This window comes from Hyla sarda, chromosome 8 (assembly GCF_029499605.1).
Source record: "Hyla sarda isolate aHylSar1 chromosome 8, aHylSar1.hap1, whole genome shotgun sequence".
In the NCBI taxonomy this organism is placed as follows: Eukaryota; Metazoa; Chordata; class Amphibia; order Anura; family Hylidae; genus Hyla; species Hyla sarda.
Genome location: NC_079196.1, coordinates 178,914,343 through 178,930,118, shown reverse-complemented (window position 1 = coordinate 178,930,118; position 15,776 = coordinate 178,914,343). Strand labels below are relative to the sequence as shown.

General features: G+C 44.6%; 1 protein-coding gene across 1 annotated transcript in view; it reads right to left on the bottom strand.

The window, feature by feature from the left end:
* The window catches only part of TMC7 (transmembrane channel like 7), a 67,285-nt gene continuing 51,509 nt past the window's right edge, over nt 1–15,776 (bottom strand). The window contains exons 11-16 of the mRNA XM_056536138.1: nt 9,785–9,882; nt 7,775–7,958; nt 7,066–7,196; nt 5,640–5,795; nt 4,116–4,194; nt 1–3,996 (exon numbers count right to left, since the gene is read on the bottom strand). Coding sequence (XP_056392113.1) covers nt 3,934–3,996; nt 4,116–4,194; nt 5,640–5,795; nt 7,066–7,196; nt 7,775–7,958; nt 9,785–9,882 — 711 coding nt within the window. The 3' untranslated portion in view covers nt 1–3,933. The remainder of the gene's footprint in view (nt 3,997–4,115; nt 4,195–5,639; nt 5,796–7,065; nt 7,197–7,774; nt 7,959–9,784; nt 9,883–15,776) is intronic.

Sequence of the window (15,776 nt, the reverse complement as noted above, 5' to 3'; positions counted from 1 at the left end):
ACTTTACAAAACAAACAAAGGCAATATCAAATATATTTATTTCATGACCATAACATCAATGTTCTTTGGCAGACAAAAGTTGAATATTTAATTTTTTTTCTCCCACTTATATATTTTAGAGACCTGTAACAATTAAGAAAATGAAAAGTAAACTACAACACAAATACAGAATCCCCAAGAAAAAGTAATAATGGCTTATTGTACTTTCCAGTGCTTTATTATATTGTGAAAATTGGCTTAGCCCATGTTGCTTTGTAGTAAAACATGTTATTAGGGTTGTCTGGAGTTAAAATAGTGTTGATATATGGCTGGGGATGGTGTAAAAATAAAAGTCATACTCACCTACCCTCATCCCCTGCAGCAGCCATGCTTGTCATATTTTCTTCCTCATTCCTGTGACGTCATCCGACATGAACTTCCTGCTTAGCCAGTCACTGGATGAGGTGGGACACAGCTGAGCAGGGCAGTTCCTGCAGAGCAACACGTCACAAGAACCACATAGAAATGGTAATGAGCAGGGACTGGGAGCCGATGGAAAAGCAGCTGTGGGAGGCAAGTATGGCTATAATATATATATATATATATATATATATATATATATAACATTTACATCACCCTAAGCCATATATAAATGTGTTTTCATGCTCTGACAACCCCTTTAATGCATTACATTTCCCAGAAACATAGAAAAGAAAACAGCATACACTACATGAAGTACAAAAACACAAACATATATTTCTCTGCAATTTAGACAAAATGTATATTTTCAGTCACATAGTAAATCTATAAAAAAGGCAGATTGCTAGTCATAGGTCAGTTGCGTTAAAGGGGTTCTCCGGTGCTTAGACATCTTATCCCCTATCCAAAGGATAGGGGATAAGATGTCTAAGCGCCAGAGAACCCCTTTAAGCATAATAAATCTTAGTAGTTAAAGGCGAATTTACATGTTCCCATCTGACTGGCTTATTTTAGTGTCGCTTTAACAGTCTACACTGTGAGCAGCAGGTGACTAGCAGCTTGGCTATTAGATGCTCACTGTATGCCCAGGCATGAATGAATATGTGAACATTTCACCTCAATGGGGGAGACGTACCAAACATTGTGCAAAGAAAGAGTTTAATTGTTGCCCATAGCAACCAGATTCCATTTTCCCCAAGAAGACTGCTAGATAATAAAAGCTGGAATCTGATTGGTTGCTATGGCCAGCTATTCCACAAGACTTGATAAAGCTCTCTATATCAATTCCTCTATATACATATTATATATATTCTGACTAATGCAATTACTAAGGAAAATTGCTAGAAATGAGCTTCCTAGTATTAAGGGAAAAATGTAGCTTCAAGGCTACTTTGAAATGTAGATATGAAATGGTAAAAAGAATTTCTTAACAGTACTAGCACAAAAAAATGTCTTTAGTAAATATGTGACACCTTTCATATGCATTTTATTAAAAAAAACTGGTTTAAAAATAATTTCAAATGCCTGTAAAAGGAGTATGACCGAGATAAGCCATCACTTTATGGCAGTGTTTCCCATCCAGGGTGCCTCCAGATGTTGCAAAACTACAACTCTTAGCATGCCTGGACAGCCTTTGGCTGTCCAGGCATGCTGGGAGTTGTAGTTTTGCAACATCTGGAGGCACCCTGGATGGGAAAAGCTGATTTATGGGAGTGTTTAAAAGAGGGAAAAAAAAGCTTAAACACCCAAAAAAAACATGCGATTCTTATAACCATGTGAACATAACCTATGACTGTAAGTCCCACTGATTCTGACAATAAAGAGACCACCCTGCTGATTCATCTCTGCTGTTCTTTTACAGTCTCACCTGGACAGTGGTGATTGGCCACACACTGTGCAGGGGAACTAGAAAACTCATCCATCTAAAGGGGTACTCCAGTAGAAAACTTTTTTTTTTTTTTTAATGAATTGGTGCCAGAAAGTTAAACAGATTTGTAAATTACTTCTATTTAAAAATCACAAGCATACAAGCAGCTGTATGTTACAGGGGAAATTCTTTGCTTTTTGAATTTATTTTTTGTCTTGTCCACAGTGCTCTCTGCTGACACCTGATGCCCGTATAAGGAGCTGTCCAGAGCAGGAGAAAATCCCCATAGCAAACCTATGCTGCTCTGGACAGTTCCTGACATGGACAGAGGTGTCAGCAGAGAGCACTGTGGTCAGACAGAAAATAAATTCAAAAAGCAAAAGAATTTCCTCTGTAGCATACTGCTGCTAATAAGTATTGGAAGGATAAAGATTTTTTAACAGAAGTAATTTACAAATCTTTCTGGCACCAGTTCATAAAAAAAAAAAAAAAAAAAAAAAATTTTTCCACCGGAGTACCCTTTTAAGTTGGAGAGGCAGCTGCAGTTTCCTGTAGAGCTGAGAATCCAGAGCACGACTATGCAAGAAATAAACAGTGATGAAACCTCAGTTCAGTGGCCCCTTCTTAGAGTTGGTGACAGCCCCACAGGGCAGACCGTCTCTGATCGTATAGGATTATGATATCCTAATAAAATACTATGAGATGGAGTTATCAATGTTCCAACTTTGAGGACATTATGGGGCACAGTGGAGTGTAGCTACAAAGAGTATATTCTGTTCTGAATCACCCAGCATCTTCATGCATGACAGACAACCTAAGAAAAGAACCATCTAGTGCAGTGGCCTCAAACTGCGGCCCTCCAGATGTTGCGAAACTACAACTCCGGGCATGCTTGGAGTTGTAGTTTTGCAACATCTGGAGGGCAGCAGTTTGAGACCACTGATCTAGTGCCTTATTTTACCTATGCTGGCATTGCAGGGAAACTGAACACTTGCTGCTAGTCAATGGTGGCAGCAGGATACCCTGTGTTCAATTGTCAGGGAATCCTAAAAATAACAGATTCTCCATAGTAGACGACCCCATTAAAGCCTCTTGTTGTTGAAGTTGGGTTCTACGCCAGATGACACATACAAGGCCTCAGTTCATATTCTGACTATTTACAATGTAAAATAAATAAATAGAAAAAACACTGAAGTAAAGAGCTGTATTCAGTTTTGATGCTTGAAGGTCAGCCTAGTAGTGACAGATATACTGACATTGGAGGTCTATGACTTGTGTGTGAATATGCGGTAGTTTATGGTTGCGGTAGTTTGATGGTTGCAGCACAATGCCAATGGTATGAAGCGGGAACCTTATGTATTTTTGTGATGCAGGCTTCCCTGACCCCCTTGACAGCTGTTTCTATCTAGACAGTAATGAAAGATGTCAATCAGCAGTGGCTGGGTAGGAGAATAGAGGGCAGCGTAAAGAAGCAGACAGGTTCCCTTTAAATCGGTAAACAGCTTACACCTTAATTTGGTTGTTAGATATGAACACACACTTTCGTCTGCATTTTATAAAGTGCATTTTTATGTTCACACGGCCGTCTGTCCCAGTTTTTTTTAGCCCCGTTTCGGTTCCATTCTTGCAGGCTGTAAACGGATCAAAAACATTTTTTTTTAAATCCCATTCGTGTCAATCCGTTTGTACCCATTTCCGTTTTTTTGACGGCAGGAAAAACGGCACATGCAGCATTTTTTCTTCCATCAAAAAAACAAAAGAAAAAACGGATACAGTAAAATTTTACATTGAAGTCTATGGAAAACAGATGAGCCTTTTATGTAATCCGTTTGCATCCGTTTTTTTCAATGTGTTTTTTGATCAGTTTTTACTTTTAAGCATGCTCAGAACAAAAAAAAATATATATATTTTTTTGTTTGTTAACTGAACAATAACGGATCCAAATCGATACAAACTGATAACATCAGTTTGCATCCGTTATTGTCCATTTTTTCTCAAAGTCGGAGAAGAACAGGACGGATCTAGACGGCCGTGTGAACGCAGCCTGAGTATCGTGACCTCTTGTACCAGTAGTAACAGTTTTGTTGAGTTCATTTCCCATAATTTTGCTAGATATGGATGCTGTGAGCTTCTGCCAGGCGTCGGATCAGGAACATTTTGTCTCTGCTTTCCTAAAAGACCAAACAAAAACGATTACTAAACCACATAACACTCTGCATAACATAGAGGTTAATGAAATGAATGAAGTTTATGATTTTACTTGTAAGGTTTAAGTGCATGTAATCCTTACCATGGCTAGCTGTTCCTGCAGCTGCTCCACTACTTTTCTATGGGCTCCAGCCAGAGCAATAAAATAGAACATAACCAAACTGCAAAAAACAACATGATTTTATTTATTTACAGGAATAGTTTAGTAGACAAGATTTACTAATACATTTTTAGGAAATCTCAACAGATCATAAACACAATGGAGTGAACAAAAAATATACACAAAACATAATGATAAACAATTGTATATTTACGTCCATGGCCGGCTCTCGTTATGTGAAGCGCACTCAGGAGCCGAGCGTGCTTCATGCCTGGTGGGTCCCAGTAACCAGGACCCGTGGCTAATACGGGACATCACCGATCGAGCTGATGTCCGGTATTAACCCATTAGACGCCGCAATCAAAGTTTAATTTTTCCGCATACAGGGTGGTATGAGGGTTAATTTTTTTGCGCCGTCATCTGAAGTTTTTATTTTGATTGGACTTTTTGATCGCTTTTTATAAATTATTTTATGGTATACAAAGTGACCAAAAATACACAATTTTGGACGCACGTGGCAATACAACATATGTTTATGTTTGGTTTTTTTTATTGAAAAAGGGGGGGGGGCGATTCAAACTTTTATTAGGGAAGGAGTTAAATCACATTTATAAAAAAATAATTTTTATATACATTTATAGCCCCCATAGGGGACTATAACTTGCAATCTTCTGATTGTATACACTGATCAATGGTATGCCATAGCATTGCATTAATCAGTGTAGTCTGTGCTCCATTGCTCCAGCCTGGATCTCAGGCATGGAGCAATCAATCGCCGATCGGACACTGAGGAGGAAGGTAGGGACCCTCGCGTGTCCTCAGCTGATCGGGACACCGCGACTAAGCTGCCGGGAAGCATTTTTTTTTACATTTTAGACGCGGCAATCAACTTTGATCGTATCAATGGTACCAATAAAAACTTCAGATCACGGAGCAAAAAATTTGTCTTCATATAGCCCTGTATGCGGAAAATTTTTTAAGTTATAGGGGTCAGAAGATGGCAATTTTAAATGTACTCATTTTGGTGCATGTAGTTATTTTTTTTAAAGTAGTAAAATAAAATAAAACCTATATGAATTAGTTATTCTGTCATTTTTACCGAAAAGTGCACTGCGTAGAACCGGAAGCCCCCAAAAGCTACAAAATGGATTTCCCCCCCCCCCCCCCCCCCCCCAATTTTGCACCACAAATGTTTCTGGTTTTGTCACAAATTGGTGGTGAAATGTGGTGAAATGATTGATGTCATTACAAAGTACAATTGTAGTGGTGCAAAAAATGGGTCTGTAGGTGCAAAATTGAAAGCATTCTGATTTTTAGAAGGTAAGGTGGAAAATACGAAAGTGCAAAAATGAAAAAAAATAATAAAAAATAAAAAACTGTGGTCCTTAAGGAGTTAAAAAGGGAAGTGGTTGTTTGTTCTTTTACATACACACTGTAAAACAATAAATGTATTTGAAATCAGTGTCCTAAAGTAAAACACAAGTCAGGATGTTTCAAAAGACTCACCATGTCAGCAGGAAAAATGGAACAGCAAAAGACTCTGATGTAAGGACATAAATAGTTTTCTTGAGGCCGTCTGGAAAAGTTTCCACAGTATGCGGTACAATTTGCCAGGATGTTGTGTAGTTTATGAAGGGGCCACATGCTTTAGAAGACTGTATCCTGTGGGTTTAAGCAAAGACAGGAGTTCTGTTTTAAAGTTCTGTTGTACATTCACATGTGTCGATTTTCTGCTGAAGATCTGCAAATTTGTTTCAGCAGATTTTGCTGCCCATTGACTTCAATGAAGAGCAAAATCTTCTAGAGCAAATCTACAACAGAAAATATGCACATGAGAAGTGACCCTTCTGGTATATTCACATGTGCATATTTTGATGCAAATTTTCTGCTGTTGATTTACCTACCCATTGAAGTAGGAGAATCCGTTGCAAACCCCACTCAAGTCAATAGGGTCTGTGGTCGATTTTCAACAATGGAGATTCCACTTTCGAAAATCTGCTGCAGACAGTCCACCTGTTTCAAACTCGAAGCGCGAAACACGCTGCGATTTTGTAAGAGCACCCCAAGGGTACATTTACACGTGCGTATTTTCTGCAGATTTGCTGTAGTAGTCATTGGGCAGCAATGGACATCGAAGTCAATGGGCAGCAAAATCTGCAGCAGAAAATACGCACATGTGAACGTACCCTTAGGGTACAGCCACACGTGCCATATTTTGCTGTGTATTTGCTGCTAGTGCTGGGTGGTATACTGGTTCAAAAGATAAACAAAATAAACTTTAACGCACCTTACTACGTTCCCCCCGTCGGTCCGGACCTGCTTCCTGGGGATGGGAACGTCAGAGAGCTGTCAGCCTATCACTGCCCGGCTTCTTACAGGACAGTGGGCTCAACCTATCACCGGCCGAGGCGGAAAATTGCTGCGGCCGGTGATAAGCTGACGACTCTCCGACATTCCCGTCCCCAGGAAGAGCGTGAGGACGACATAGGAAAGTGCATTAAAGTTTATTTTGTTTAACTTTTGCATCCCGGGCATAGGGATACAGCGTACAGTACAGAGTTCATGCGCTGTACTGTCACATGATTTTGGGGGGGGGGGGGGGGGGGGGGCAGAAATACTGTTATATACCGTGGAACCGCCATAAGTTACAAAAATACTGTGATACACATATTTGGTCATACTGCCCAGCTCTATTTGCTGCTGAGTATTTTCCTTTTTCCTACCCATTGAGGTCAATGGGTAGCAATATACGCAGCTGATATTGCTACCCATTGACTTCAATGGGTAAAAAATTATGCAGCAGCAAATACACAGCAAAATACGCCACATGTGACCTAAGAGTACGTTCACACATGCACATTTTGCTACCCACTGACTTTAATGTAAAAACACTTAGATATGTGTAAAAGCCTAAAGGCGAAGTCCTACTTACTGTGCTATTCCAACACCCACAGGAATGCAGGCGAGGATAAGACCAATCAGTAATATCACCAGGAAAAAAAAATTGGAACTGGAAGCACGGAAAAGTCTAGTTGGTGGTCTACAATTTTCCATCAAAGTAACCTACAGTGGGGAACGGAGGAGTTGTTATAAAAAAACAGAAAACTTTATTAGTCAGACATACAGTAAATCTTATCAATGGTAAAGGTCCAGGCATGATGGGAGTTGTAGTTTTGCAACAGTTGGTGGTACCATGGTTGGGAAACACCGCTCTACTGCATCAAACTGAGTCCTCTGCAGTGTCACCACAGAACAGGTCAATGGGCTGTCCTATTTAGATAGTCTTTACTTGTTAGAAAGTTACCAAAAACATAAGCTGTTCACAAAGTGCCCCCCTGCTGGGACGACTCCCAGTGATCAGTGTTCATTTTCTCTGCACTGCCACCACAAGGAGAGTTCAGCATTACACAGTGCCAGGCACTTTAGGTGCTTTAACACTACAGAGTGCCCCTTTAAATCAGTGGGCTACCCAGATATGTCATGTCCCTCAGAGTCCAAGACACTGTTTATAGCCACTCTCTGCTTCAGTTCCTAAATTTAATAACCTACTTTGAACTATAGATTCCCTTTTAAACCAGACAATCCCCTTAATGGTACATTGAATATAAACCTTGCATTCATTTATTGGTTTGATCATTTACCTTTTTAACATAAAATATTATGAAATATTTTATAGTTGCTATAGCTGGAAGAAGTGGGGAATAGAAAGCCCCGATCCAGCAAATAGTTTGTCCGTAAACCAGCTCCAGTACATTCTGAGGAATCTCAAACTCCTGCTGACCCCACCACTGAAATGGTTTCCATGACCAATTTGTCACCAGCAACCTAAAAGATAAAAGAACACCAGGTATGAGTCCATAGTTAATCCTAAAGGTTGTCATCAATGAATAGGTTTGTGACATTACCCTAACCCAGTGTTTCACAAGCAGGGTGCCTCCAGCTGTTGCAAAACTACAACTCCCAGCGTGCCCGGACAGCCGAAGGCTGTCCGGGCATGCTGGGAGTTGTAGTTGTGCAACAGCTGGAGGCACCCTGCTTGGGAAACACTGCCCTAACCTGCACCTTTCAACTATCTAGAAACCCGTATGGCTTGTTGCTAAAGGGGGCCAAACACAGCAGCGTTGTGGCTTCCATTAATAAACAGAAGTCACAATGCAGTGACAAATCCGATTTCATGCTGAGGTGTCTTCCATCTTCAATGGAGTTCCGCTGAAGTGCATGATTGAAGTTGCCATAGAGGCTACTGACAGAGCCACTGATACAGATGTGAACTTAGATGTAAGTTGGCAGAACCAGCTAATTAATGTAGGGAATGAAATGTATATAGGTGTCCAGTCTTTTGCTCTACAACAAAAGCTGGAGTAAGAAAAATCACGTATGTTGTTCTCACAAGCATATACCCCTCTCTACATTACATACATATTCATATTTGGTCGTGCATTTACCTGACAGGAAGGTGTATGGCTATGGAAATGTAAAGCCAGCTTAATCCCTAGGGGACGCAGGACGCACAGTGAAACACAATGGTGGCAGGACCCATGGCAAATGGCAGACATCACCGATCGATTAGGCTGAGTTGAGTATAAAAGTGCCAAACTGCACTTGCTCAGGGTAGCTGATTGGGAGGTTTGTTACCTAGCTCCCTCCAATCCGATTGGCGCACCAAATCTTCAGGCAGCCTTACCAGTGGAGCACCAAAAACACTGATCAATGCTGTGCTATAGCACAAAATTGTTCAGTGTATAGGGACTAAAAAAAATGTAAAAATAAAAAATAAAAAATATTTTATATTATATATATATATATATATATATATATATATATATATATATATATATATATATATATAATGTAAAATGTGAATAAGGCCCTTCCTTAATACAAGTTTAAATCACCCCCTTTCCCATTTTCAAATTAAATAATTTAAATAAAACATTTGTGGTATCACCACGTGAGTAAATGTCCGAACTATTAAAATATAACTATAATGAAACAGCACAGTGAAATGTGTAATTGTAAAAAAATACCAAAGTCCAGAATTGCTGATTTAGTTTACTTCATATAGCATAAAAAAATAAATAAAAAGCTATCAAAAAGTCCTATTAAAACAAAACGGTACAGACTAAAACTAAAGATTATAGCACATTAAAATGAGCCCTGATACAGCCCCGTATACAGAAAAAAATGAGGTATATGCATCAGATGAGGACAATTTTAAGCACACAAATTTTCTTACAAAGTTAATATTTTTTAAAAGTATTAAAATAAAACAAAAACCTATATAAAGGGTATCACAAAAATCTTATTTACCCACATAATAAAGATAACGCGTTATTTTTATTGAAAAGTGCACTGCCTGAAAACGAACCCCCCCCCCCCCAAGATGCAAAATGGCATCCTCCCCCCCATTTTTGACCAAAGTTTTTTTTTTTTGTTTCGTCATAGATTTTGTGATAAAATTGGTTACAAAATACAATTGGCGAAGCCCAAAAAACAAGCCCTTGTATGGGTCTGTAGGTGGAAAATTTAAAGTGTTTTGACTATTAGAAGGTGAGCAGGAAAGAAGAGAAAAAGCAAATATGAAAAAAATTGCTACATTTGTAAGGGGGTTAAATAAAAGCTTAAGTGAAGAAGCAGATCAATTCACTTACTTTCTTGGAAACTCTACAAATATGGTCACTGCCAAAATTATTAAAAAGTCAAAGATCATCAGCTTGTACATTTCTTGCCCAACTCTTGTTTCCCAACACTGTACAAAAAGAGAAAAATAAACATTCATAAAGTGAATATAACAATAGTACAGGCTCACACATTTTACAAGACATTATTAGTTCTTTTGTCAGAATAAGGAATAATTTTTTGCAGGATTTATTATACTTTTCAGTGCCATCCTTCATTTTACCATAAATTGTGATGAAAACACTTCAAAAAAGTATCTTTTGGGTGAAATTGGAAAAAAAGGGAGATTTACCGTAAAATCTCTTTCTCGAAGGATCCATTGGGGGACACAGACCATGGGTGTATGCTGCTGTCTCTAGGAGGTATGACACTATGGCAACAAAAAAGTCGGCTGCTCCCAGCAGGATATACCCGCCTCCAGGCCCTGAGCTAATCAGTTTTAGTACCAGAGCAATAGGAGAGGACCTACAGGTCAAGGAAAAAACACGAACTGTCCGAGAACCAGAAGAAAAATATAACTGAACACAGCCTCGGACAGAGAACCAAAGAGAAACCCAAAAGGGCGGGAGCGGTGTCCCCCAATGGATCCTTCGAGAAAGAGATTTTACGGTAAGGATTAAAATATCTCCTTTTCTCTATCGGCTCCATTGGGGGACACAGACCATGGGACATACCAAAGCCGTCCCTTAGGTGGGCAGGTGAACAGTCAGGCAGACGGCTGTTCCAGTGCCGCCTGCAGCACTTTACGGCCCAGACTAGCCGATGCGAAGGTATGAACCCGGTAGAACCTCGAGAAAGCGTGCAAAGACGACCAGGTAGCCGCCTTGCAAATCTGCGAGGCCGAGGCTTTGTTCTGGAGAGCCCAGGGTGCCCCAACAGAACGGGTAGAATGAGCCACAACCCTGAAGGGAGGAATCTTCCCCCTACAGCGATAGGCTTCCGAAATGGCAGACCGGATCCACCGAGAAATGGTGGCCTTGGAAGCAGGTTGTCCCTTACGATGACCCTCCGTAAGGACGAAAAAGGAATCACACTGACTAAACGAAGAAGTGATAGAGAGGTAGGACCTAACAGCCCGAACCACATCCAGTTTATGGAGTAAACGCTCCTTAGGATGAGAAGAAGCGGGACAAAAGGACAATGTCCTCATTGAGATGAAAGGCCGAAACAACCTTAGGCAAAAAGGAAGGATCTGGCCGGAAGACAACCTTGTCCTGGTGAATCACCAGAAACGGAGAACAGCAGGAGAGAGCTGCCAATTCAGACACTCTCAGAATGGAGGTAATAGCAACAAGAAACGCCACTTTCCAAGAAAGGAGGCACAGGGACCCCTCCCTAAGGGGTTCAAAAGGTTCACCTTGGAGGACACCTAAAACCAGATTCAAGTCCCAAGGGGGAGAAGGTGACCGATAAGGAGGGGCAGCATGCGCCACTCCTTGAAGGAAGATCCGGACATGAGAATTAGAAGCCAGAGGACACTGGAAAAGAATAGAAAGGGTCGAAACCTGACCCTTAAGGGAACTGAGAGACAACCCCAGTTCCAATCTCGACTGCAAGAAGGAAAGACGACGGGGGACAGAAAAAGTAACAGGAGACAAGACCTGAGCTTCACACAAACGAAAATAAGACCGCCAGGTACGATGGTAAATTTTCGCCGAGGAGGGCTTACGAGCCCTGAGCATGGTGCGAATGACTTGGGAAGATAAACTTCGGGCTCTCAAAAGCGCGGTCTCAACCGCCACGCTGCCAAATGCAGCGACTGTAAATTGGGGTGGCAAAGAGGACCCTGAGACAGCAGGTCCGGACGAAGTGGAAGGCGCAGCGGAGTGTCGTCCAGGAGCCTGACCACGTCGGCGTACCACGACCTTCGGGGCCAATCTGGAGCTACCAGAATGGCAGAAACGTCCTCCGCTTTGAGCTTCCTCAGAACCCTGGGAAGGAGCGGAAGGGGAAGGAACAGATAGGGCAGAGCAAACCCCGCCCAAGGAATCACTAGGGCATCCACGGCTAGAGCCAGGGGGTCCCGGGACTTTGACACAAATGGAAGGATCTTCCGATTGTGCCGAGACGCGAAGAGGTCCACGTCTGGAATGCCACAGAGGTCACAGATCTGCGCGAAGACCTCTGGATGTAGGGACCACTCGCCGGGGTTGGCTGAGGACTGGCTGAGGAAGTCCGCTTCCCAATTGAGCACACCCAGAATGTGAATCGCCAAAATGCCCGGAACCTTGTTTTCTGCCCAGATGAGAATCTTTGTCACCTCGGCCATGGCTGCCGAGCTGCGAATGCCGCCTTGCCGATTTATGTACGCTGCGGCCGTGGCGTTGTCCGACTGGACGCTGACAAGGCGGGATTGAAGCAGGGACTCCCAGTTCCAAGATGTTTATTGGAAAAATGGCTTCCCGTTGAACCGTCCAGTCCCTGAACACACCTACCCAGCCCGACAGACTGGCATCGGTTGTAACTACCTGCCAGTGGAAGGGAAGAAATGAGCGCCCCTGAAGAAGAAGGGGGGAGCAGAGCCACCAGAACAGAGACTGACGGATCCAACGAGGAAGAGCAATCTTGCAACCGAGAGACAAAGGAGATCTGTCCCATCGAGAGAGAATCGCCAGTTGAAGGGGGCGGTAATGAAACTGGGCAAAGGGTACGGCCTCCATGGCCGCTACCATCCGACCCAAGACTTCCATGCAAATTCGGATGGAAACTGGGACCTGGGCCCGAAGGGAGCGGACTCCTGACAGGAGAGTCAGACGTTTGTCCGGCGGAAGGCAGATCCGGGCACAGGCCGTGTTGAATTGAAGTCCCAAGAAGATCACAGACTGGGTGGGAGACTTGTCTGGGTGGGAGAAAGGACAGACTTGTCCCAGTTGACCATCCACCCGAAGCGATCCAGGGTCTGGAGAGTGAGATCCACACTCTCCAGGGTCTGGACTCTGGTGGGAGCCTTGATGAGAAGGTCGTCCAGGTAAGGGATCACTGAGACTCCTCTCGACCGCAACAGGGCTATCACTGGCGCAAGGATCTTGGTAAAGACCCGAGGAGCAGTGGCCAGACCAAAGGGGAGGGCTACGAATTGAAAATGCCCCTCCGGAACGGCAAAGCGGAGGTACCGTTGATGGCCGGGAAATATTGGAACATGGAGGAAGGCATCTTTGATGTCCACCGAAGAAAGAAACTACCCTTGTTCCATGGATGCCACTACCGAACGGAGAGATTCCATTCGGAAGTGACGGATGAGAAGATGACACAGAACAGAACCGCCCTTCTTGGGGGCAAAAAAAGATTGGAATAGAAACCCCGAAAACGTTCCCCTGGAGGAACGGGGACAAAAACTTCCTGGAGAAGCAAGGACTGGAGAGCCTCCCGAAACTGCTTCTCCAGAGAAGGAGACCGGGGGGCCGGGACTGAAAAAAACGATCCCTCGGGAGAGAGGCAAATTCGACTCGGTATCCGTTGGACACCACGTCCCTGACCCAAGTGTCCTGAATATGTGTGGTCCAGATGTCTCGAAAAAGTAAGAGACGACCTCCCACCCGAGAAAATCTGCGGGTGGGGGCATCACTTCATGCGGAAGTGGCCGCAAAACGGCCGGAGCGGTTAGTGTCCGACTTCCAAGAAGGGCACGCCCGGAACGAGGGAGCCTTCTTGTCCCGCGAAGGCGCCTGCCCAGACCCCTTATTGGGGCCAAAAGTACAAAAGGACCGAAAGGAAGAGGGCCTCCTCTGGGAAGTAGAGTGAGCCTTATTTTGAGGCAACAAGGAACGCTTACCCACCGTCACCTCAGAGATAATCTCATCAAGGCGCTTGCCAAAAAGACGGGCACCAGTAAAAGGAAGCTCGGTGAGAGACCTTTTGGAGGCAGCATCCGCATCCCAAGCCTTAAGCCACATGGAACGGCGGAGGGCCGCTAGGTGACCCACAGCAAAGGCAGCACAACGGGCTGACTGCACGGAAGCTGTGCACAGAAAGTCCCCAGCTTTAGAGCATTGGAGAACCAAAGCAGACAGATCCTCTGGGGGGGGATCCCACCTGGATACCCTGACGGAGTTTTGAGCACCACACCAATAGGGCCTTGGACACCCATGCCGAGGCGAAGGTGGGAAGCAGAGAAGAGCCTGCTGCTTCAGAGGCAAACTTCGCTAAGGACTCCACCTTCTTGTCTGTCGAATCCTTGAAAGCAGCCACATCCGCTAGCGGCAGTGTAGTAGCCTTAGAGAGGCGGGAAATTGGTGGATCTACTGAGGGAGGGGAAACCACCTTAGAGACAAGGTCCTTGTGGAATGGGTAACACACCTCAACCTTCTTCATTCCCGGGAACCTCTTGTCCGCATGTTTCCATGCAGATTCCAGAAGGGTGTCAAATTCAGCGTGAGAGCTGAACCTTTGAGGTGCTGGTTCAGCATGATGAAAGGAAACTTCAGGAGTCACGTCCGAAGATCCTGGGTCCTCTAAGTTAAAGGTGTCTCTTATGGCCGTAACCAATGAGTTCGCCGTTTCAACTGTATCCGAGCGGTCCTCTGAGTCAGATGCCGATTCGGAAGCCTCATCCGCCAGTTCACCAGGAGAATGTGAACGAGTGGAGGCAGCCCTGGAGGGGGGGGGACCCTGACCGGATACACGGCTCTGGTGCGGCAGAGCGGCGACTCTGAGAACGTCCTCTGGAAGAGCGAGGTTTGTGACCAGATGACACGTGGGGCGGGACCCACGAGGGGAGCACCCACGTCTACCTGAAGACTCAATGGAAGAGTCAGAAGAGGCACCCCTAGTACGCTTGTGAGAGTGTGAAGTATGTGGAGAAGAGGAGCGGGGCCCTTTAGAGGGTCGGCCAGACCTCTTCAAGGCAGACACCACGTCACGGGAGGCCTCAGCCACCGAACGGGAGACTTGAGTCAAGTAAGCCATATACTGGGATAGGGAAGAAACCCAGGCTGGAGGGGCGGCCGAATCCACCGAAACTGAAAGAGCATCCGGGGGTACCAGGGGGTCTGGGGTAGCAGTGGAGCAGGCAGAGCAAGTGGGTTCAGCAGAACCAGGCATTTTGGAATTACAGCTCTTACAGACAAAATAGGAAACTAACACTCCAGTTGTCTGTTTAGAGGGAGGAACAGTTCTGGGTACGGACATAACGAAAAAAAGAACTACAGAAACCCCCGACCTACAATGGCCCCGACATATGATGAAATCGACATATGATGCTTTTATATGTCGGGGCCATCGCATTAACTGCTATCTGACAGCGCAAAATGCTTAAGCTGCTGTCGGATAGCAGTTTAAACATCCCGGACAGGTTCGCTCACCTATTCCCGCTGCTCCAGATCCACTTCGGGATCCTCCGGCGTCTTCCGCATCTTCTCCAGGGTCCGGGCCTCGCTTTCCGGCGTTGTTATTACATCACTACGCATGCCGTGCCGGCGCAGCAGCATAATAACGTCACCAGAAAGCGAGGCGCGGACCCTGCAGAAGATGGGGAAGAAGCCGGAGGATCCCGAAGAAGACGCCGGAGCAGCGGGACAGCATCGGGAGCCCCTAGGACAGCATCGGGAGCGGTGAGGATGCGGTCCGGAGCGGCGGGGACAGGCGAGTATAACTTCCTATACTCTACATTGCACGGATCCCTCAACATACGATGGGTCGTTTGGAACGAATTACCATCGTATGTTGAGGGACCACTGTATCTCACCCGAGTCTGTGTCCCCTGTGGCAGCTGCTGTGAGGAGAACTCTGCTCTGTGTAGCTAGAAAGGGAGATACAGGCCAGCCAATAGACAGAGAGGGGCGTGCCTGGAGCAGGGGCACTGTCTAATTGGCCCCTACCACCTAATCGCGTGCACGGCGCTGATTGGAGGACGATTCTTGCCTCCAGTAAGGCTATAGCAGATGAAGAGAAATAGTAATGGCGCCTGCTCCTTGCCCCAAGCCCACATGTCAGCCGCATATGCGCTCACGGGGAAGTGAGCGGGCG